Source organism: Rhinopithecus bieti, unplaced genomic scaffold (genome assembly GCF_001698545.2).
Source record: "Rhinopithecus bieti isolate Rb0 unplaced genomic scaffold, ASM169854v2 scaffold_6380, whole genome shotgun sequence".
Taxonomy (NCBI): Eukaryota; Metazoa; Chordata; class Mammalia; order Primates; family Cercopithecidae; genus Rhinopithecus; species Rhinopithecus bieti.
In genome coordinates this window covers 1,070,307-1,095,003 of record NW_016806642.1, presented here as the reverse complement: position 1 = coordinate 1,095,003, position 24,697 = coordinate 1,070,307, and the positions used below count along the sequence as shown (strand labels likewise).

The following is a 24,697-nucleotide window of genomic DNA, read 5'->3' as shown; positions in this document are numbered from 1 at the left end:
CTCCTTCTCAAGAAAAAAAAAAGAAAAAAGAAAAAAGAAACTGCATCCAAGCCGTGGCTGTGGCTCTGCCTCTAACTGCATGAACTGAACGGCATCCCTTTCCTGGGACTCAAATTCCTTCTAAATTAAGGTAGAACAAGATAGTCTCGAAGGCCCTTTCATCCTTATGATTTAATACTGACAAGCTCTTTAGCTTCTATTCAGGCCAAACGCCACCAAAGTGTATGGGTACAATGGATCCAAGTAGCCGCACTCATGGACAGTGACAAAATCACACAGCTTTGGGGTAGGATCAAGTATCATATTGGCCTAGAATGTATTGATGCTGCCAAGGTGCGGGGGGAGGGGTGGGCAGGTGTGGAGATACCACTGATGTGTGAAACGACATGCCTAATATCCCAGAGACCCCTGAATCCCAGGCATTCTTATTCTGAATAGAGACTTTTAATTGATTTCTTGTCTCTTCCTATGTCCTCATGTTACCATAGTTCTACAAGTCTGTGCTGCCAGTGAGGGTTGGCAAATCATCCCAACTCAGAAGTATAGACTTACAAAATGGCATAATCAAGCTTCATTAACATTGTATATAAAGCAGAAGTAATAGATTGAGTAAAAGCATGAGAGATTCTCTTGGGAGTAAAATGTGCATGCTTTAGGAGAAGTTTGGGCTTGTGTTCTTATTTGTTAATTTTCTGCAATAACATTAATATATATCATTTGGGGGAGGTTCATAATGAAATACTTGGTTATAGCACAGGAACTAATGTTAGAAAGCAGGATGACCTCCTTGAACTTTCAAACCCAAACCAAGTAAGGTCATTCCCATCCACAAATCTGTAGGTGTTGGGCAAAGCGGTGGTGACTCAAAGAAGGAAAAGAATGGACAATAAACAGTGTCATGTGTACATTTTCCCAGATCTAAGAACAGAGAGGGACAAAGAAAAGTAGGAGAGATGGATTTGGGATTAAGCAAATAGTTTCAGTGCAAAGTCCTTTGGAAATCACATCTCTGATGGGCCTGGCTCAATGAGACACTGCAGCAAGTGCCAAGTCCTCAAGATAGTAGATTCTAGTGATATTTAATGCTTGTAGCAATCCCCATGAGGAAGTAGGGCTCTGTTTCACATCACAGTTAAGAGAGAGAGTCAATGAGATTTTATGACTTTTTTGGGATCACTGAGGCCACAGGTTGTGTGCAGAGTCGTAGCCAAGTTTCTCTCCAATACATGACACTGCTTTGAGACCAGAAGCTCTCTCTTTGAGAGGGGGTCAGGCAGGACTAAGGCAGCAGTTAACTGGTCTCCAACCAACTTTCATGAGCCTGGCCTTATTAAACTAGGTCTGAAGAAAAACTGAATCAACCATTTACAGACTTATTATCTTCTTTCTAAAGGAAAATCATAATGTCTTGCCAAAACAAATGTAATAACTTGGCCTTTTCTTTCAATTACCTCTGCTTTCTTGGAAATGTGTATCTGTGGATAAAACCTCTGAGTTAACCCAGGGAATTAACCAGATGTTTAAGAAGACCCTGTAATTCCTGTGGGCCAGCAAAGAAAGAACACCCCTTGGCCAGATTATATTATGAGAATGGAGTACTAAGGAGAAAGGGGGAGCAGAAAATTAAACTTGAAGGCCCAGGATTTAAACAGGCATAGCAGATAGAAATGTTAGCTCAGTTTTGGAGGATTGGGTGGCACTGGAAGCAGGTTTTGGAAATCCAGGCACAAGCTGTGTCCTTGAAAAGATAGTCTCATATATTTCCAGAGCGCTTCATTTTCTTTTCTTGAGTCTATATTCTACCCCCATCTTCCTATTCCACATCCTCATTACACTCCCATTTCTTCAACAGCTACCTTTAGGACCTACTGTGCATGCTAAATCCAGGGGGCATTCAGAGGGCCCACTATCTCAACAAATTTCCCATTACAACTCTCAGCCATCTTCTGTTGTATGCAACAATTTCCTTTGGGGAGTGTTGGCATGTAATTTTCTTAGGTTCAGTCCTCCCTAGCACAGCCCAGAAACACTGGTCAATATTTACAATGGCTGGTGTAGGTGGTTCTTATGTCTTAGGAGTTGGGGATCCCTTGTTTAGGAAGTAATAGGCCAACGATCAGTAACCGTGCAGTGATGTGAGTTTGGGGAAGGGGTGGAAGCAAAAAGAAAAGGTAGTGGGGGTTTGAGCTTTCATCTTCTGCTCAATCTGTATAGAATCAGTTTCACCACACTCACCCCTTTGTTTCCCATAGAAATGGAAAGGACAATGGGAGGAAAATGGCATTAAGCTTAAGAATATGGCTTAGGATTCAATCAAGGACTGTGGGCTTGAGTCTTAACCCTCTCATTTACTATCTCTGCACTCTCATTTACTATCTCTGCACTCTCATTTACTATCTCTGCAACCTCAGAAGAGGTTCTTAAATGAGCCTCAGAGTCATGTGAAAATTGAACAAAGTGAAGTATTTGCTTCTTTGGGATGATATGATCATTAAGTGAATCTTTACATGTGAAATGCTTTCCATAGTCCTCCAGTCTTCCAATATGATTACTGCTTTTCCTCCCCTACAAGATTTAGGCAGGGGTAGAATGTAGGGGGCAGGGGGAAGAGGTAGTAGTAAGAGGCTATAGAAATGTAGTATTTTATATTATAAATTATACATCATTGTTTTAATTTAGCAATCCTTTTAGATTCATCTTTTTACCAAAAGAAAAGTTAGAAAACACTAAAGTTTGAGATCATTAAGTTTGAGAATTGGCATGTCTCAAGCTCCTCCTCTTCACTTTCCTCCTCTCCTTCCCACATCCCCATGCAGGCACTTTCTCTAGAACTGTGCAGAGCTGGCACATTTATTAGGCCACCATCACAACCCTTCAGAGAAAAAGTAAGACCTAAATGAAATAGTCGTGATCATTTCATATCTTGATGCTCCCTGTGTCCCATTACCTCTCAGGGTCTCTATCAAAATCAAGGGCTGCAAATCTTTGAAGAGAGAACTCTATTAGCATATTTTCCAAAGAACAAAATGTACCTATTCCTGCTGTCAGGGTGGCTGTTTGTAGGAGTCTCTGGTTTAAAATGCCCTCATTATTATGCATGGGTGTGCATATAAACAAAAATTCTCCGTAGGGGAAAAGAATTTTCAACTTTCAGAAAGAGGCTCTTTTCTCAATTCCTCCACCATCACTGCCAACACACACCCTCTAAAAACCTCTCCAACCTTCACTGATTCTTTTCTTTCCTCTCCTTTGAAAAAGTCCAGACTTACTGTATAACTACATATATGTTAAAATCACCAACTAGAGAAAATAAAATTGAGTAATCTTCTTACAAGTAGCAGAATCTCAAACATTTGATGGTTAACAAACTTGGCTGCTTTAGTCAATTGGATGATTCATACAATTATGGGGACTGGTTAGAACTCGAATGGAATTGGTTGGGCTGGCATAGTCAAACTTCTCAAGACATGTCCTCCCTCAGCCTTGGCAAGGCACTGTTTGGGTCTATACAGCTGGACTCCATTTCATTTATCATCACATGTAATATTTTCTTCCTTTTGATGTTACCTGATTATAAAAATGAGAAATCAGTTTTAGTGCTTTCTAAAAGTCAAGGTTTTGGGGAAAGTGGGAAGATCACTTAAAGCTGATAATCTAGGCTCTGATGTCTGATTGACTGGAGTTCGATCCCAGCTTTGACCACAAGTAGCTAGGTAATCTTGTGCAATTTTACTAGATCTTTCTGCACCTCAGTTCCCTTACATGTAAAATGGGTACAAAAATACCAATTTGCCAAGGTTTTGTACAGATGCAATTAGACAGGTTTTGGCACATATTGCACATTCTGTACATGTTAAACATTTTATCATTTTATTAATAGATCTATAAATATATTAACATTATTTTGTATATTGATGAAATATTAATATAATTAGTTGATGGTATAATTAGTAGGGGTTCTAATTTCATACATTCTCGAATTCCCAATAAATACGTGAAAATTATCTTGATGCTAGAAAACTACATCCTAGGAAATCTTTTTGTAAACTTAGATGAAGAGGGGCTCTTTTCTACCTACAGCTCCCCTAGTTTACACAAGCTCCATGTCTCCTCTTTACTAACCCCGTGTCGGCATGTAGCCCCATCCTAAGCACACAGTACACCCTGATAGATATTTTGCAAATCAGGCAAGTAGCACACAGGAGCTTTAAACTAAGGACCTTTATATAATTTCAACAAATTCTAAATTCTAAATCTCCATAGAAACACCTTTATGAGGAATATAAGGTAAGAAATCTTTCTGCAATTTATATGAATTTAAAAATTTTAAGGTCAAATTATTGTAAAATGTCATGTAGGAAGGGAAGGCCTTAAGTCTCGATCTGGGTTTCAGGCAGGGAACCTGAAAACCTCACAAAGCCACAATAACACTATTAGCTCAAGGAAATGTTTCTCACTATAACAGGAAAAGGGAAAGTTCGAATAGAAGTCTAGACAGGCTGTGCTGAAAGAACAATCAGATGAAAGAGCAATTAGAACCAGACGTCTAGTGCCTGTAATCCCAGCACTTTGGGAAGCCGAGGCGGGTGGATCTCCTGAGGCCAGGAGTTTGAGGCCAGCCTGGCCAGTCTGGTGAAACCCCGTCTCTACTAAAAATACAAAAATTAGTTGGGCGTGGTGGCAGGCACCTGTAATCCCAGCTATCAGGAGGCTGAGGCAGGAGAATCACTTGAACCCAGGAGGTGGAGGTTGCAGTGAGCCACTGCACTCCAGCCTGGCTGACAGAACAAGACTCTGTCTCATTAAAAAAAAAAAAAAAAAGAGCAATTAGAGATTGTTAGCACGAGGATGATTACACTGCAAGAACCAAATAGTTTAGTTTTTTTTTTTTTAAGGCAAATGTTGTAATTTCAATTACTAAAAAAATTCATGTTCTTTTAAAAAAGATTAATTTGTAACGTTGCACAGTACTCATACAAACCACATTAGATACTTCTAGCAGCTAACAAAGATGAAAACAATGACATTTTACAAAATAAAAAGCAGAATCAAATACAGAAAATATGGCTTAACATCAACCAAAACCAATTGATTAATACTTATCAAGATTCTCACCAGATACCCAAATACTGAAGGATTACAGCTATTACATCATTAAGATATATTAAAATAAATGTAACAAGCTTAAAATCTAATAAACTGGGGAGCAAACACATATACTCAGCATAACTGTAATTTAATTTCTTAAAATTCTGCAACTTCCAAATAAACAACAGCAGCAGAAACAAAAGCTCCCATAAATGGGTCACAGTAAAGACCAATTGCCTCCACTTAAACAATACTAGCGCAATACTGTGGGCTACATCATTGAAAGAAGTAGATAATCCATGCACAATATTGAGAAAATTGATTACATATGTGTGTATGTTATATCTTATACAGTATACGTTACATCCTCAGCATTAAAAATTTAAAAAGGCCACTCACATAAGTTACCTTTTGGAAGAAATAATGATCTTTTCTAAAGAAATAATAATTGGTGATTTGTTGATACTTTATGTTTGTAATACTCCCATTTAAGGGAGTGCTGAAAACAATGCAACAATTTTCTATTAATCCAGTTCTGATCTTCATACTCTTAGCAGTTTTAGAAGAGATGAGAACAGTGACCTGCTTTTTCAACCATTATATTCCTGAGACATGACTAATTTGAGGCTGAGCAAATTGCACATAATGGGATTCAAGTTCATGATTTTTAGTCTGCACTCTCTTTTCAGGCTACATGGTCTCTTCCCCTCCCTGCTTCCACCACCCCCAAAACTGCCTTTTCAGGAGTTAAATTCACCAAACATGAAATCAAAGGAAAATGATTTTTAAGTTTTCTGCAGGCTTATTTTAAGGAGAATAAAGTTATATTTTTTAAAATATTTATCTTTTCCTTCAGGCACTACAGCATTTTTAAATAATTTCTAAATATTTAGAATGTATTTAGATGTATTTAGAATACTAGATGTATCAGATGTATGGTTTCATAGTGGCTCAAAGTTTTTACAAAAGTATGATATAAATCAGTGAATTTATAGATACCCCAAGTTCTACTATGTAAGATATTGCTTTCAGAGCCTTTTTGCAAAATCCCATTAAAGGTTTAGCTTATAGACACTGGTGCCAAAAAAAAAAAAAAAAAAGCAAGCAAAAAAATGTGGTTTTCTTTGGTAAGAAGGACATTGAAATAGGAGAATATTTAAGCTGGCTAAACCAAAGTCAAACCCTGGAGGCTATTTGCTTTTATAGTGAATGTTTAAATTGTCTCCATCAAATCTAGAAGGCTACAACCAAACAACAGTTTAAATGTCATGTACAATTCTCTAAGTACTGAAAGAGTTACACAATTTTAGAACTGAAAGGGACCTTAAACTCCTTCGTCTACCAATAAGGAGCCTGAAGCCTGCTAGTTAACTCACTTGCCTGGTCACTTTTGGGGTTCATGGATTGTCATTGTTGTTTGGTGGGGTGGTTGTTTTTGTGCTGTATATTTGTGTGTGTGGTGTACGTGGTCCTTACACCCTTACAAACAAGAGCTTTGCCATTTATATTCTCCTCTTCCTAAGTTGCTCTTCCTAAGTTTACTTTTATCAGCAAAGAGTGATCAAAAAGAAAAATATATTCTGGCCAGTTCAAAGGGGACATTTCTTTTTCTCACTTGGCCTACTGCAGACATGTTAGAGAGACATTTCACACCCAGGACAACTGACTTCTTAAGTAGCAGTAACAATGAGCAGCGGAGGAGTTCTCTTCTCACTGGAGAGAGCAGAGGAGGTTTCTGAACTTTACCTTGACTTTCCAGCCTACAAACTGTTCCTTCAGCTACTGTTTCCGCTTGCCCACTTTGTTGCTATTCTTTCCTTAGTTTCCTCTGTTTTCCAGCTTAGGGAAGTTTGGTGGGAAAATTTTTCACTTACATTTTGTTGATATTTGTTTCCCATATTTGGGTCCCACCTAAATTTTTAGATTTGTTTAAGAGCAAAAACAATTACTCTTTAAGTGAAAGAGGAAAGGCTAAGTCACTGTTCAACATGGGCTAACTGATCTGAACTGGAGACACAGCCTTTGCAACTGAGGAAGGAGAGAAGGTAAGCAGTAAACTTACACAGTTTCCTCCAAGAAGTGTTATACATAGATATATTTCAAAGAAATTGGAATAAAGCAGTTTCTTAATTGAGGGGAATCTAGTTACAGTTAGCACCTGCCACGGACTTTTTGAGGTTGTTGTCATTAACCACATTCTTCAGGAAAAACAATCTTTGGCACCACTTACTCCAGACAAACCCTATTTGGAACAGACAAGTGTTCTGACCCTATAGTCACTCCAATGTCCACCAGCCACTCACAAGTGCCCTTAGGGCTTCTCCTTGGTGGTAGGATCCCAGAAATCCTACTAGTTCCAGAAGTGCCCTAGGAAGCCTACATCATGGATAATGGGCTCTGCAAAGCTAGGAGATCAGCCTAGAAAAAGAAAAAGAAACACACCAACAAACACCAGGAAACTATGTGTAATGGTTTGCTGCTTGTGCAAAAACCTCAAAGAGGATGAAGGTCAGACAGGGATAATAGGCCAATTTAATTCTGAAAGCACAAGGTGCAAGAAATTTTAATTATGGTCTGCCACTGAAATCACACAAGATCCAATGGCATCTAACTGCAACTGCTCATCAAGGGAGACAAGAGGTGTAATTGTAACCGCTGCATAATCACTGTGAGGGCACAGGGAAGGCTGCCTTCAGCTCCCAGCAGAGAAGGTATTAAGAGCCTCGAAAAATCCAATACGGGGAAACGAGATTGCATGTAGCCAAACAGGAGCTCTTAACACAAAAGCCAACGTGTGTGTGTGTGTGTGTGTGTGTGTGTGTGTGTGTGTGTGTGTGTTGAGGGTAGGGTTCCAGAAAGAAAAATATGAAGCTGTTTGGCCCACACTGGGGATACGAGATTGTTTGAAAACTCTGCACCCCTTTCTGCTTTGTGGATAAATGCACACAGAGAAAAGAGCACTGTCTCCTTTAGGTATTTCTCTCATTGATGAAGCTTCACCCACTCTCCTTTGTTTAAGACAATTGGCTTGGATGTTACCGTGATTTATAGTACCAAACTCCCTATTATTTGTTCCCATCAAACCCAAGTCTGGAGGCAAAACGCCACGCACACGACTCAGGTGCCCACGCCTGTGCAGCTCTGGCAGCGACGCTGCCCGCGCCCCCGGGCGTTTCCCCCGCACCTCATATCGCGTGGGCGTCCGCAAAGGCACGCGCGGAGAAAGCCCCTCCGTGGACTCTCCACTCCGCAAAGTTTAACAAAGCCGTGAAGTAAAGAAACCGACCCTCCTGTCCGCGCACGCTGCAAAGTTGGCATTGAAGTTCGTGCCGGGATGTCCCAAATCTTGAGGGGGCGCGGGGGGCGCGAGTGTGCAGAGAGGCGGGAGGATGGATGGAGATGGGGAGACAGCGAGGGGAAGGGAGTTTTTCAGAGCAGACGGTCCGTGAGGCGGTTTTCTTCACCCGGAAGCCTGTTTGACTCAGAGAGGTCCGGGAGGTGCACGCCAGGGGAGGTCTCCCGGAGCGGGCGCTGTCGCCGGGGTACCCGGGAGCTGTCACCTGCGGGGGGCTGTGGTGGGAGCGGGGGGCGCTCTCCTAAGCGCCAAGGGAGGACGGGGGATCCACAGTCTCCGGCTCTCGGGGCTCTAAGAAGTGGGGGAAGGGATATTCGCGAGTGGGCAAGAGGCCAAAAGCAACAGCTTTCGGATACGCTTTTCCCCTCCGACCTCTCCAACTTCCCGCAGCATTGGTGAAGGACTCCCTCCCACTCCACCCCATCCTATCCAACCGCCCGGCCCACAATTCGGACCTGTACACGGCAGAGCGTGGGGTGGAGTGCGGCGGGAAAGCAGGGCGCGAAGGTCTGAACCCCAAAATGCAAACCCTCAGCGTCTAGCAAAGACGACCAAATGCATTTACAACCATGCAAGTATCTCAGCCTTGTAACAGAGCTCCGGATTTGCGCCGGGCGCAGTTCCCCGACTCTTCTGTTGTTCCTAATAAAGTCGATTACGTTGCCCTCCCGGAGCTGATTGGAAGGGACTGGAGAGGAAAAGGGGGGGAACGCGGGAAAAAGCGGGGGGGGGGGGGGGGCGTCGAGCAATCAACTTTGTAATCCAGCGCTTCCTCGCGCGATCCGTCGCCATGCTTAGGATTCCCACCCCCGCCGCCCCCCTCCTGCCTTTCAAGTGGATACTGAAACTAGGCCAAAACTTTTTCCCCTCCTTTTCTCTTAGCCACTAGACTGGATTGTGCCCCACGGAGCCCCATGGAGCTCTGCTTTCTTAAGCACAATAGCCGGACTAATTAGATCATAGAAGCAAGGCAGTGATACTGTAACAAGTAGCCCAAGAGGCAAAGAGGGAAGGGGCCCGAAAAGACAGAAAGGGGGAAAAGTTTGCAGCTCTCCGCACTTACCAATCAAGCCTCCCACCAGAAAGGCGATGATTTGGAACACGAGCAGAATCCCACCAACAATGCACAGCTTCTTGGTGCTCATGTTTTCTATAATTGCCCCAGCCATTTTTGCGCCCCCCCCTTTTTCTTTTCTCCTTGAAATAAATGTTTTAGGGTGAGCTTTTTGCTCCCTCCTCTCACACACTCCCTCCTCCCTCGCCTCCTTTCTGGGCGCTGCAAAACTTCAGAGGTGCTGGAGCGCGGCGAGGATGGCACCGGGACGGAAGGCGCCCGCACGGATTCCCCCGGCGCAGCCGGCTCGGGCTCCCCCAATGCCCGGAGCTGTGATTGTGGCCGCTCCGCCGCCTGTGGACGCTTAAAGGAGCAGGGAAGCGGATCACATGACGCCGCCTCCCTCCCTTTCTTCCTCCCTCCCTCTCGCGCTTCCTCCCTCCCTCCCTCCCTCTCTTCCTCTACCCCTTGCCCACCAGTTCGGGGCTCAGCGCTCTGGCGGGTGCTGGCGCCCGGCTCCCGAGCCTGGCCTGCAACCTGTCCCTCCAGGGACTGGTGCCATTTGGGGGTTGCTGTTGATGTTAAGCGGGTTCCCCCTGCCCAGCTTCTCACAGGTTTCCTTTTCTGGTTTCCGAAGTGCGAGATTTAAATCACCGGTGGACCGCCTTGCAGACCTTTAACTTACGCGTTGACTTTAGGAAACGGTCCCCACCCCACCCCCAACTGCTAGAACTCTCTTTGGGAAAGAGGAGGAGAATTTTTTTTAAAGGGCCCAATAGATGCCTAAGTCAAAACACAGAGATGCGAAATAAAGTCTCAGCTCGAATTCTTTCTACCAGGTTCCCAGCCTCGTTATTGGGCACAGAACCAGCTAAATTCCCCACGGCGCCCCTTGAGGAACCTAGCGCTCCAGCCAAATCAGACCACTGTTCGTTACTCCAGCGCATGTGCTTCCACAGCCTTAACCCTGGTTATTGCCTTAAAGAGAACATGTTCTACTCCATCAATTTCAAACCTGATCCAAAACCAATTAGTCTTAAAAAAAATCTAATTTTCCACACCACCTCCATGCAGTATCTCTGGGAACTGAGTCCCTACAATCCTGTGTTTACATTTTTACTTCCTATTGTAAGGATTTATGTACAGGTTTGTCTCCACCACTGAGCTGTAAACTCCTGGGGAATAGGGACCAAGTTTTTTTTTTTGTTCTTTGTACCCCCCATGGTGCCTAACAAAATGCTAGCTCTAGTAGGTGCCCCATAATCTTTTGTGGAATGAATAAGTGAATGTGAAAGCAAGCCCACAGTTTGTATTTCAAAAGTCTAAAGAGATCTTAGGTGGTTTAGAGGGTACACATACTAAGTTACAATGTTTGTTGTCTCTGTGAGAAATCATATATTTATAGTTATACTTAACTTCCATAAAAAGAGGGGCGGGACTCCTGATAGAGATTTCCTGCTCTATCAAGTCTAAATTTCTGGACCTGGTTTTTCCATGTTTCATAAACTGGCCACTTGGTCAATACAACTCACCTTACTCAATAGACCCTTGGTTTGGTAAATACCCCACCCTGCTTCCCATACGCACAGTTTCTACCACCACCATTCACACACCTGGTTTCTTGTCCCTCCCATCCTTACACACCCTCTTCATGCCAAGAGACTATTTTTCCCAGTCTTCTCTCCTCCTCTACTCTGTTCCTGAATTTTCATTGCCCTTATAGAAGATGTCATGCAGGTTACACTTAATAGAGGCATTCATTTCTAGTCTCCAAGTGAAACAGACACTTGTCAAGGACAAGCACCAAACTTTATGCATACAAAACTCCATCTCTTCAACATCTGATAGTTCTTAACAGTTCTGAGGATATACAATCATGTGTCGCTAAGGATGTTTCAGTCAACAACAACATACCGTGTATGTGACAATAGTCCTATAAGGTTATAATACCATATTCTTGCAATACCTTTTCTATAGATATGTTTAGATACACAGAATACTTACTATTGCATTACAGTTGTCTATAGTCTTCAGTACAGTAACATGCCAGACAGGTTTGTAGTTGAGGAGCAATTGGCTACATGGTATAGTCTAGGTCTGTAGTAGGTTATACTACATAGGTTTATGTAAATGCCCTCTATGACCTTTGCACAATGACAAATCACCTAACAACACATTTTCAGAAGGTATTCCCATCATTAAGCAATGCATGACTGTGGTTGCTGTTTATCTATTCTCTCATTCAACTCTTTATCCAAGTCACTTATTGAGCCCTTAACATGTTCCAGGCTTTCTTTCTTAAGCACTCGAGGATACCAAGATGTCAAAGTACTTGCACCTGCCCTAAAGGAACTCCAGTCCAATTGTTATTCACTGAAGAGTAATTAATTACCTCTGCTTTGGCGAACACCAGGTACTATCAGAAAGGATGAAATAGACAGAATTGTTGTCCTTCCAATGTCCTTCAGTTCAAAGTACTCAGCATGCCAAGGTGCCATACCTTGGGGTATCATGTTCTGAGCCCAACACTCCTAAAGGCCCATTTATCTCTCCTAAAAGTCATTTGTTTTCCCATGAATATCCTTCTTCTCCTATTGAGATAGTATATACGCTCCAAATTCTATTAACAACTGCTTCCTTGAGTAGTTATGGATGCCCACATACATTTGCTATATGTGAACAAAAATTTGTCTTTTGCCTTGCCAATCTGTCTTTTGTCAGTTTAGTCCACAGACCCCCAAGTACTATCCATAAGAGGGTAGAGAAAAAATGGTGTTTTGTTTGTTTGTTTTTGAGACAGAGTCTCTTTCTGTCACCCAGTCTGCAGTGCAGTGGCACGATCTCGGCTCACTGCAACCTCTGCCTCCTGAGCTCAAGCAATTCTCCTGCCTCAGCCTCCTGAGTAGCTGGGATTACAGGTGCCAACTACCACATCTAGCTAATTTTTGTATTTTTAGTAGAGATAGGGTTTTGCCATGTTGGCCAGGCTAGTCTTGAACTCCTGACCTCAGGTGATCCACCCACCTCTGCTCCCAAAGTGCTGGGATTACAGGTGTGAGCCACCACACCTGGCCCCCGTCCACTTCATATATAAACTGAAAAAATGTCTGATCCACCAAAAATGTCTGGAGTGGTAGAACTGATTTACTCAGATTAGTGAACTCCTTGACTTAATTTTTAATGAGCTGCTACAATACACTCCACCCCCTCTGCTCCGAAATGCATCTCTGCAGAGTAACTAGCCTAACTCCTTAGGTTTCAGTTTTCTCATCTGGAAATGAGATGCTGGTTCTCCACCAAGATGATCCCCTGCTTTAAGAGAGCACTTATTAAATACTTATTTTAATTAAAAAGGGATATTTCTAATTGCTAATCAGTACTTCTGTCATGAGATTACCAGTAATGCCCAGCTGAGTGGGAGTAGACACCTGTAGTATTCATCACCATGGGTTGCTTTAAAAAAACATAATTTCTATCACATCTTTTTAAACATTAAAAGCAGCTGTGAATCTTTAGTTCCCAAGTGGACAACACAGGTGAATAGAAAAGAGCATGACAGTTAGAGTCAGCTGGATCTGGGTTGGAACCCAGATCCCAGCTCTGCCCCTTGTTCCGAATCAACAGGTCATTACATAGTTACCAACTCTGAGGCTTCACAGACCAACTCTGATGCTTCTGTAAAAGCTTCACTCTTTACAGAAGAGTTTTCTCTTCCGTAAAATGGGAATAATAGCACTACTTCATGGTATTCTTGTAAGAAATGAATATTTATTATTATTATATTTAGGAAACTTTAAGGCAAATCAATAATTTTGTGTTTAAAAACTAGTAAAACTGATGACTGATTAGTTATTGCTCAGCTCTAAAATTTTTATCATGTTGTGATTACTCTTTAAGCATATGTTAGGAGAAGTCTAGGTGGTTAACTTTACTTGACAAGTGTGTTAATAAGGCAACATCTAGTATTGAACTTCCACAATACTCAGTGGTTTTTAGCATAGAAACATCTGTTTTCAAAACTTCCAACTGCCAAGGAAAAGTTTGTTTTGAGTCATTGTCATTAGGTAGATTATCCCAGAGACTGAAATGATCCAAGGACAAATCCAACTCTGTCAATAAAAACTGATCATTTCAACTCCATTCCACTAGACTTTAAATTAGGTATTCTGGTTTATTCATCATTTTATTCAAAGTGTTTGAGATATGGAAGGTCATAATGATGTTCCATGCATATGTATTGAATAGATGAATGAATGCATGAATGAATGAGTGGATAAATGGATATCTAACTGAAGGTAAATATAACTCTTCCCCCACCCCCAATTCCTATATATAATTGACTGACTATATTCCTACTTGGCACCTATACACTAGGCTGCATTTTGCACATGTATCTATATATTTGATGTGTTGTTACCCCAACTGGCTTGTAAATTCCTTCAACACAAGGAGAGTGTGATCTGAGCCTTTGTGTGCCTCACAGTCCCAGCACAGCGCAGGAGGGCTCAGATTCTGGAGTTGAGAAAGCCTCCTTTGGAAGCCACGAGCAGCATATTATTATTGGCATTGCAGTAAATGTAATGTAGAGATCTAAAAGAATTGAATACATCTCCTTAAACACCTAATTTACTTCCCAGAGGGACCTAACAAGAGGAATAATCCCACTCTGAGTCTTCTCATTCTCATAAATAGCTTTTATCCATAAATGGCATCCCTACGGCTCCATGGTTATTGGTATTTTCTTGTAATTGGTGCCTGTGAATGTAGCAAGCACTGTGGGTTCACACTCTATTATTCAGTGTCACTTTTCACCACACACACACACACACACACATACACACATACATATATACACACACACACACACACACACACGCACACAACTTCTTTTAAAATGCTTTTTCCCTCAAACAAAACCACCCCTCCCTTCTTTTTCTGTGGACCCCATTGTCTTATTTTGTATGGAAATACAAGACCTTTCTTAATGCCTCCTTTTACACAGTAACTGTGGGTAGGAGCTATTCAAAAAACCAATACTTCAACCTGATCTTCAATTGCTTAATAAATACCCCACGTCTCCCTCCCGTTTTGCATCTCCACCTCCTCTGTAGATCTTCATTTCACCTTTTCTTTTACATTCCACAGATATTTCAATCATTAGGCTTATTCAGTCACAGCTTTATGTCTTGCTAGCTGTGTAAATAAATGTGGGGAAATTACTTTTCTCGTTCCTTACAAAGAATAAATAATGCCAGTCTTATGGGTTGTGATCATTAAACGAAATAAAAAGTGCCTAGCACAGTGCCTGACACAAAGTGAATACTCAACAAATACGGCATGTTATAGGGGAGGAGGATTCTGTTCCCAGAGAGCAAAACAAAAAACAAACTATAAAACCCCTAATTATAGTCTCTCTTACAAAATTGCCTCTTTGAACCCAGGCAACCTGGAAGGGCAGGTAAGAAACTTTACAGGTTTCCAGAGGCCTCTAGTGGGAGGCAATCAATAGTGTGAAGTAGCCAGCCAGCCCCCTGTTTCTCAGCCTCGAAGGAAGCTGCAGCAGAGAGCTGGGAAGCCTCCAGTGTTTAAGAATTTAAGATCACCTGTGCTGGGTTCCTGGTGCAGAGGTGGGAAAAAGGGTTTTTTCTTTTTGCCAGTTTTCATAGCATGAGCCAAACAGGGGCTGAGCTGACTGCTCCTTCATGTCATGATAGCTCTTCTTCCCCATCTCCCCCTGAACTTTGTCATGCTTATAAGTTCCTCGACATCTGCTTCTCTCTGTGCAGAGTGGCAATAGGTGGAAAACCCAGGAAGGCCAAGAAACATCTACCCTGGACAGTGGTTCCTGTGATATGCAGACAACACCCAGCACCGTGGCAGACTCAGCACACAATTTTTTTTAATGAATAGTGATGAATGAACAAGTTCCAGTCCCTGGCTATGCAGGGGTTTGGAGAGACCTCCCATACATGCCAATGGCAGGAAGGGAAGCTGAGGCTTAACCTCAACCTTAGCCTAGATGTGGTAAGAATAGACGCAGACTCAAGCCAAAACCCAATCTTTATCCCCATTGCAGATTAGCTCAAAATCATCACTATGTAGCTCAGCATGAAGGACAATGTACCACAAAAACAGCTTAGGATGCCTATATGTAACATGGAAAAGCAAAGGTTGCATGAGGATAATATACATGAAAATCAAGGACCTCTCCTACTTTGCATTAGTGAAAAGAAACTGGAATGGCTGTGAGTGAGGGAGGACATCATTCCTTAAACATCAAATACAGTGGCAGTTAATAGCTCCTATGAATAATGCCAATAATTATAGCAATAGCAAAATGAGAACTTATGTTGACTACTTTCTACGTACCAAGCACTCTTCTAAATGCTTTACCTATGTTATCCCATTAATCCGTACAACAATCCTGTAAGGTAGGTACTATTTTAATCATTTTAAAAAGAAGAAAACTGTTTCAGAGAAGTTAAGGAATATTCCCTTGGCCACATTGCTAGCAAACTGGGAAGCTGAGATTTTAAAGTAGATGCAACACACTACTTGTTGGTGTTTGGATTGATATTTATCCAATCACCAAATATTTATTGAGCCAGGAACTCATCTAGATGCTGGGGAAGAGCAGTGAGCCCAACAAAAGCCTTGTCCTCCTGGAGCCTACATTGGAAAGCCTACATCAGAGCCTTCATTCTTATCTCCTTTATGCCAGCTGCGCCCCTTGAACCCACCAAAAGAAAGAAATCCAAGAAAGAAAGCTGCAGAGCTGTAGAAGTGAGTAGAAATCAAGTGTTTAGCATTCCCGGGTGCCTCACTCCTGCTTTCCCCATGAGCTCTCTGGAGACACTCACGCAGAAGCCCCCTTTCCTGCCAATCTTGAGACAGGCATTGTTTTAACGTTTTTTGCCTGCTCCTCTGTTCATATGTTCAACTCTGTTCTCTTCCTCAGTACCTAACTCCCACTCAGAGCAAACTCCCTCCCATTAAGTCTTAAATTTTTACAATCTGTCTTTGCTGGTATTTGCTGCTAAAGGCTTTTCCAATTTGAAGATCAATTTTCAAGTCAAATGACTCGTGAGAGTAATTGTTAACCATAATTCTAGAGTGTTTTGAGGGCATTCTTAATATACAGTAGCAAAAGACATGTAGTACCTAAAATTAATTTTGTCTTAGGTAATCTGCAAATTGAGTCTTATAATATTTTTGTTTGTTTATTTTGTTGTTATGATATGAATCCCCAGTGAAGACCCTCTTTGCCCAAGAGTTTGAGTTGTTTTATGAATACTATTCATTTTAAGACAACAATGTATGAGGGCAAACATTTTCCTATTTCTGTTATATATTGCTGTAGTTTGGCTTATCTGACCCTTCCAAATCTCACATGGAAATCTGATCCCCAAGGCTGGAGGTGAGGCCTAATGGGAGGTGTTAGGGTCATGGAGGTGGATTCCTCATGAGTAGATTAATGCCCTTCCTGGGAGCGGGTGGTGAGTGAATTCTCACTATGTTAGTTCCCAGGAGACCTGGGTGTTACTTCCTCACTCACCATACGATCTCTGTAGATGCCAACTCTCCTTTGCCTTCCCCCATAAGTGGAAACAGTCTGGGGCTGCCACCAGATGCCCAATCTTACAGCCGGCAGAATTATGAGCCAAATAAACCTTTTTTCTTTATAAATTACCCAATCTACCTACAGAATGGGAGGAAATATTTGCAAACTATGTATCTCACAAAGGTCTACTATTCATCATCTGTAAGGAACTTAAACAAATTTACAAGAAAGGAAACAAACAACCTCGTTAAAAAAGTGGGCAAAGGATATGAACAATTTTCAAAAGGAGACATACATGAGGCCAGCAAGCATATGAAAAGAAGCTCAACATCACTGATCATTAGAGAAGTGAAAATAAAAACTACAATGAGATACCATCTCACACCAGTCAGAATGGCTGTTACTAAAAAGCCAAACAACAACAACAACAACAACAACAAACAGATGCTGGAGAGGTTGCAGAGAAAAAGGAGTGTTTTTACCCTGTTGGTGGGAATGTAAATTAGTTCAACCATCATGGAAGATAGTGTGGTGATTCATCAAAGACCTAAAGACAGAACTTCCATTTGACTCAGTAATCCCATTACTGGATATATGCCCAAAGGAATATAATCATTCTATCATAAAGGCACGTGCACATGTATGTTCATTGTAGCACTATTCACAATAGCAAAGACATGGAATCAACCCAAATGCCCATCAATGGCGGACTAGATAAAATGTGGTGCATATACAACATGGAATACTATGCAGCCATAACAAAGAACAAGATCGTATCCTTTGCGGGAACATGGATGGACCTAGTGGCCATTATCCTTTGCAAGTTAATGCAGGAACAGAAAACCAAATAAATACTGCATATTCTTACTTACGAGTGGGAGCTAAATGATGAGAACACAGGGACACATGGAGAGGAACAACACACACTGGGGCCTATCAGAGGTGGAGGGTGGGAGGAGGGAGAGGATCAGGAAAAATAACTAATAGGTACTAGGCTTCATGCCTGGGTGATGAAATAATCTGTACAACAAACCCCCATAACATGAGTATACCTATGTAACAAACCTGCACAGGTACCCCCTGAACTTAAAATAATAGTTACATTAAAAAGAATAACACTAAATATAAATAAATGAAAATAAATTACCCAGTCTCATTTATTCCTTTACAGCAAAATGAATGGGCTTGAACATATGTCCTATCTGATACCTGAAGCATGAATGATTTGATGAAGCTTTCTTCCATTTATTCCATAAATGTTTATTATGTGTTGACCATATGCCAGGTATCTGGCAAGTGCTGGGACACAAATGCAAAAATGACAGACATCTTTTACTCTCACAAAGTTTATAAACTCATGTAGTTGAAAGAGTATTGGTGATACAATGACTCTATTAGCTGAGAGGTTAAGTCTTAAAGAACGACTGCAGTGGCTCAGGCCTGTAATCCCAGCACTTTGGGAGGGTGAGGCAGGCAGATCACTTGAGATCGGGAGTTTGAGACCAGCCTGGCCAAAATGGTGAAACCCCGTCTCTACTAAAAATACAAAATTGCCGGGCATGGTGGCTCATGTCTGGAATCTCAGCTACTCGGGAGCCTGAGGTAGGAGAATCACTTGAACCTGGGAGGCAGAGGTTGTGTTTAGCCGAGATGGCACCATTGCACTCCAGCCTGGGCAACAAGAGTGAAACTCCATCTCAAAAAAAAAAAAAAAAAAAAAAAAGAATGACTGCTGTAAGAGACATATGAGACCTCAGACTGGAGAAAGCAAAGGACAAAGAGTGCTCTCCTTAGCTTGATGCACAAGGTCCTCCATGCTTGGCTCCATTTGACCCTTACAGAGACAGCATGGTTTGGAGCATGGGCTCCAGAGCCAGATCACCTGACTTTGCCACTTACTAGCTGTGTGCATGGGCCAGTTAGGTTAATTGTTTTGTACCTCAGTTTTCTCATCTGTAAATGAGATTGTAATGAATATTAAGAGGGATTATTTGTATAAAGTGTTTAAAACAGTGCCTGACACATAGTAAGTTTAACATAAGTAAGTATTCAAAAAGAGAGAAAACAGTGAGTTTTTTCCTTTTCTCCCAATCCCACAAGGGTACCTTGGTTTCTGTTCACTTTTAAAATTATTATTATTGTTGTTATTATTATTTTACTTTAAGTTCTGGGGTGCATATGCAGAACAGGGTTCTGTCCACTTTAAACATTTTAATAACCCCCACCAAGTACCACATGTTGTTTGACATATATCCATTAGTTATTAATGTCCATTATAAATTTATTGGACATCTCCTATATGCCAGGTGCTATTACTCAATTATGAGAGGCAGTATGAGAAGCAAGAATTTAGGATCAAACAGATGTTGGTGGAATTCTGGCTTAACCATCATCTAGCTCTGAGACTTCAGGAAAGTAACTTAACCTCTCAGAGCCTCAGCTAAGTCACCTGTGAAATGGAGATGATGTTATCTTCACAAAATCTGTGATGAGGATCAAATACATTCAATATATAAAGAGTTGGTCGGGCGTGGTGGCTCACACCTGTAATCCCAGCACTTTGGGAGGCCAAGGCAGGTGGATCACCTGAGGTCAGGAATTCGAGATCAGCCTGGCCAACATAGTGAAACCCCATTTCTACTAAAAATACAAAAATTAGCCAGGCGTGGTGGTACACGCCTGTAGTCCCAGCTACTCAGGAGGCTGAGGCAGGAGACTTGCTTGAACCCGGAAGGTGGAGGTTGCAGTGAGCGGGGATCACGCTAATGCATTCCAGCCTGGGCGACAGAGCAAGACTTCATATCAATAGATAGATAGATAGATAGATAGATAGATAGATAGATAGATAGATGGAAAAAATAAAGAGCTTAGCAAAATGCCAGGCATTTGCTAAGCACTCAATAGCAAGGATAAACTAGAGGAGGTAGAGGAGGAAAAGGGTAATCTTGGAGGTGGATACTGTTATTTAGTCAGAAAAGTGAGGTTCAATGCCCTCAACCCCTGCCTTCTCATCCTGCCCTGGTCAGAGACTCTTTCTCCTCTGTGCCACATTCCCCTCAACTCCAGTTTCCTGTAATTGCTATCAACAATGTTCTCATTGAAACCTGCTCTTAGTAAGCTGTCTGTTGGAAAAATATTAAGACTCCTGGATTGCTTATTGAAACTCTGTCTTTCAAATATGACACATACTTTGAGATGCTTTTGATCCTTCTACCCCATAACCTGACACAGTGTCTCCCTTGGTGAACCCTCATACAACTAACTTTCTATGTCTATTATGTCCCTTCACACATATTGCCCCAGATTATAGTTATTTGGGCACTTGTCATATCCACTTCAGTGTATTATACATTTTTTAAGGTCAAAGGACTCTGTTTTACTCAGAAGTCTCTTTATTTAATTCCAGTAGAATCCTAGTGGTTCTTCCAGGTCTTGGCTTCTAAGCTTTCATGCTTCTTCATCTTTCTCTCTCAATAGATGTTCTATTTTATGGTACAAGGAGAGGTGGGGGCCATTAAGTATAAACATTCTCAGCCTTCAAACTGACAAGTATCTTCTCTGCCTTGTCTCCAAGGAAGCAATGAGCCACTTCTTGGACAAAGCTCTTAGACCCATTTTAGAGAACTGGTCAGTACAGCTTAATGGTGAAGAGCATATACTCTGCAACCAGACTGCCTGAGTTTGAACTTCTGGCTCTGCAATTTACAGTACTGGCTGTGTAACCTTGAGCAAGTTACCAAGCCTGTCTGTACCTTGGTTTCCCCCTGTGACAAATGAAGACAATAGCAATAGTCCCTGCCTCCAGGATGATAGTAAGGATTAAATGAGTCAGTGAGTGAAAACTACTCACTACAGAGCATGCTTAGCACATGGCACGAATGTAGTAATGGTTAGCTGTTGTTATTAATTACCTCCTGTCACCTTCTATGATATCTTCAGAGATCTTTTTTCATACCTTTCCTCAATCTTACTCTCGAGCGTTCCTTATCCTAAAAAAGATCTTTCCCTTAACTCTACACCTCCTTAACCCATTGCCTTCATGGGCTTCTTTCCTTTACCATAAGACTTCTGGGGGCCAGGCACAGTGGCTCACGCCTGTAATCCCAGCACTTTGGGAAGCCAAGGCGGCTGGCTCACCTGAGGTCTGGAGTTCAAGACCAACCTGGCCAACATGGTGAAACCGTCTTTACTAAAAATACAAAAAGTAGCTGGGTGTGGTGGCGGGCACCTGTAATCTCAGCTACTCGGGAGGCTGAGGAAGGAGAATCGCTTGAACCCAGGAGGCGAGGTTGCGGTGAGCCAAGATAGAACCATTGCACTCCAGCTTGGGCAACAAGAGTGAAACTCCATCTCAAAACAAAGCAAAACAAAACAAAAAAAGACTTCTAGGAACAATAGTTCCTATTTGCTGGCTTTATAATCTTACTTCCTATTCCCTCTGTGGCCATCTGCAGACAATCTGGATTCCACACCCAGCATTCTACTGACTGCTCTGATGAAGCTCATGAAGTGACCTTGGTGCTTATCCTACTGGAGGTCTCTGAAATGTAACCTTCTTCCCTCCGGAAAAATCTCTCCTCACCTCCTCAGCTTCAGTAACTTTTTTCTTTCAGTTCCTCTCCCACTTCTCTTAACATCTCCTTCTCTCTCTTTTGCTGGCTCCGTTTCCTCTACCAACTCCCTGAGAGTCAATACTGTATTTTGGAGTATTCTCTCCTTCAATTCTTCTTTTCATAGGGTCTGTGGGCAAATCTTTATCTACAGCCCTGACCCCTTGTGTGAACTTTAGACTCATATAAACAACTCCTTCCTAGACTTCCCTGCCTAGACAAACCACATGCATCTCCAAATCAACCAGAGGCCTTCCCTATCTCAGAGTTTTCCTGACTCTCCAACTAGCCCGCGCCTTACATATCTCAAGGCCATCCTAGATTCATTACCTACACTTCCAGTTACCTTGACAAGTTTGTACCTCCCTTATTCACAGTGAGCTAGCATCTCTTCTCCATCCTCACTGATCTGCAAGTCTAGACCCCTATAATATCTCCAATTTAGACTACTGAAGACTTCACAATCAGGCCTCCAATCTCTGGTTTCTTATGATAGATAATATAGCAGTTTTCAAACAGTTTTCAAAATGTGGTCATTTACAAAACACTTACCTGTTTTTCTCTGTTCTGAATAGAGGTTGGCAGTATCGTCTGATTGCCTATAAATAAAGCCTATCTTTTTAAGCCCATATCTAGCAAACTCTCATAGAGTACTCTAAGATCTAGTTACTTTAGATTATCTTTTGTTCCCCGACTCATCAATGTGGGACCTAGTACTTTGCAGTGTGTAACTCACCGCCAAGCTCAGATCTTTCCCCTTGTAACATAATCGTTGGGACAGATCAGTTCACTCCTAAAGTGGTACCACCAAGTTGTGATCCCATGGTATTCCTCCTCTTGTATTACCTATTTTAAACTGCTGGCCATCCAGAGGCCCAAGATGAAAACCTAGGAATCATCCTAGACTTTCAAATTAATGTAGTCAACAGGTACTGAACATATTATTTGTCAGGTGTCATAAATAATATGGCATAATAATAACACTAAACACGTACATGCTAAGTGATGGGCACTTTTGAAGTGAGATAGATAGACAAGTAGACAGATGAAATATATTAATATATAACAGAAGCAAAATAGGTATAGTATGCATCTCAAATACTTGTGGTGAGGATTAAATGTTCTAAATAAACTCATATATATCACTTAGAACATTTTATCTTCACCGCAACCATTCGGGACACATACTATTATTATTCTGTTTTACACACTGGAGAAACATTGGCCCAGAGAAGATTAGTAACTTACCCAAGATCACATAACTAATAAACCCGAGCTAGGCTTTGAATCCAATCAGTGTGGTATCAAAGTCCATGCACTTACCAGTTACTCTCTTCTGTCTTTGATTCTAATAATAGTAACAGTGATATTCCTTTAGTTTTTCTATGTACCAGGCACTGCTCTGAATATATTACATGTTTTACTTCATTTAATCTTCACAGTACTTGCTGTGAGGTAGGCAATACTTTTCTCCTTGATTATCTTTGCAAATGAACTTTGCTTAAAGACAGCCAAATAAAAATTCAAATGTTTTCCCACAGTACCTGGAAGTGAATATTCACTACAAAAGGGTATGTATGTACTCTTCTAAGAAACTTGTTTCAGAATTCCTTGAAATTCTAGATTCCTCAGACTACTTAATACAAATTTGAAGGCACGTTTTCAGTATAAGAGTGAAGGTGTCTCTCTTGAATAATATACCATTTACCGCATTCAGCAAATATTTATTGAGCACCTAATATGTGCAGGACACTAGATACATCAGAGAATGTTTCTGCCCTGAAGAACATAAAAGTCTAGAAAAGGAAAGGGGGTTAAAAAGCCAGAAGCACAATAACGGGACAGGTAGAATTGCATAGAGGTTAAGAGAACAGATGCTAGAGCCAGACAGAATTTGTCCAAAGCCTGACTTTGCCGTTTACTTCCCGTGTGACTTTAAGGAATGCATTTAAACAATTTATGCCTCTTGTTTTCATAGTATGAACATTGTATGATTGCTGTTAGGATTTCAAGTTTATATATATATATATATATATAACTTAGATCAGTGCCTGGGACATGGTAACATTAAAGGGCAGCTATGGTTAGCAGTACTAGTAGTCATCCTCATATTTCCACATGAAGCAACATTGGTATTGAAAGTAGGAACAAGAAAAGAGTGGTTTATTTTATATTAGAGGAGAGGAAAGAGTTCAGATAAATCTTTAGAGATCCAGATAAGGTTTAAAATATGAGTAGGTGTTCTCCAGATAGACAAAAAGGAAAAATCTAAATGAGCAAGGGGTAAAATCAGGAAGCAGTAACTCCTAAAGACCATACATCTGGCTGAAGAGTTGGCACACACCTTTGTGTGTCCAGCATATTGCTTTGGATACCTACGGTGACTTGAGATAGGAACACAATGAGGGTGGAGAGATGATGTTAGATTAAGCCATATTTATTACTGAACTGGGAAGAATGATGTCTTCCGTATTTGTATAGCACCAATTTTAAGATGCTATCTTAGTAATATTTACAACCTTGGAGATCTGGCTAATTATAATTATCACCATTTTCCATGAGGGAAACCAGAAGTAGAGGCATCCAAAGTTGTTCAAACAATTATCAGTAGATCTAGAAGACAGACCCTAATTTATAGCTCACTGAAGTGCTCAAAATAACAAGATTGTACTAATTCTACACTCTCCCACCATTTCTCTTCTTATCTTTAGAAAAATAAAGCAAAATGCTACAGCTGAAAAAGCTAAGGTAGAGTTAAAATACAATCAGAAATAGTAATGGGCCATGCAGAAAATGATGAATAAACTATGACACAGGTTTGTGATGAGGAGTAGAATAGATGTGTTAGGAGTGATTTGAGCTGTTTGCTAGAATAAAACAATTAATTGGTTGCTATATAACTTACATACACTAAAGTACACAAATCATAGGAGCACACATTGATAAATTTTTACATATGAATACTGTATTAGTTTGCTAGGGCTGTGTATTAGTCTGTTCGCATATGGCTATAAAGAAATACTTGAAGG

General features: G+C 41.3%; 1 protein-coding gene across 3 annotated transcripts in view; it reads right to left on the bottom strand.

Annotated features, from left to right (window-relative positions):
• Positions 1-10,313, bottom strand: part of WLS (Wnt ligand secretion mediator) — a 136,712-nt gene extending 126,399 nt beyond the window's left edge. The window contains exon 1 of one of the 3 annotated variants that reach the window (XM_017877143.1): positions 9,974-10,313. Coding sequence is in view for 2 of the 3 variants with exons in the window: in XM_017877142.1 (XP_017732631.1) it covers positions 9,507-9,612 (106 nt within the window). In the remaining variant the exon portion in view is untranslated. Of the gene's footprint in view, positions 1-9,506; positions 9,916-9,973 lie in introns of those variants that run through there. The other 2 variants (XM_017877142.1, XM_017877141.1) reach the window with 2 other exon arrangements.
• Between the last annotated feature and the right edge of the window lie 14,384 nt (positions 10,314-24,697).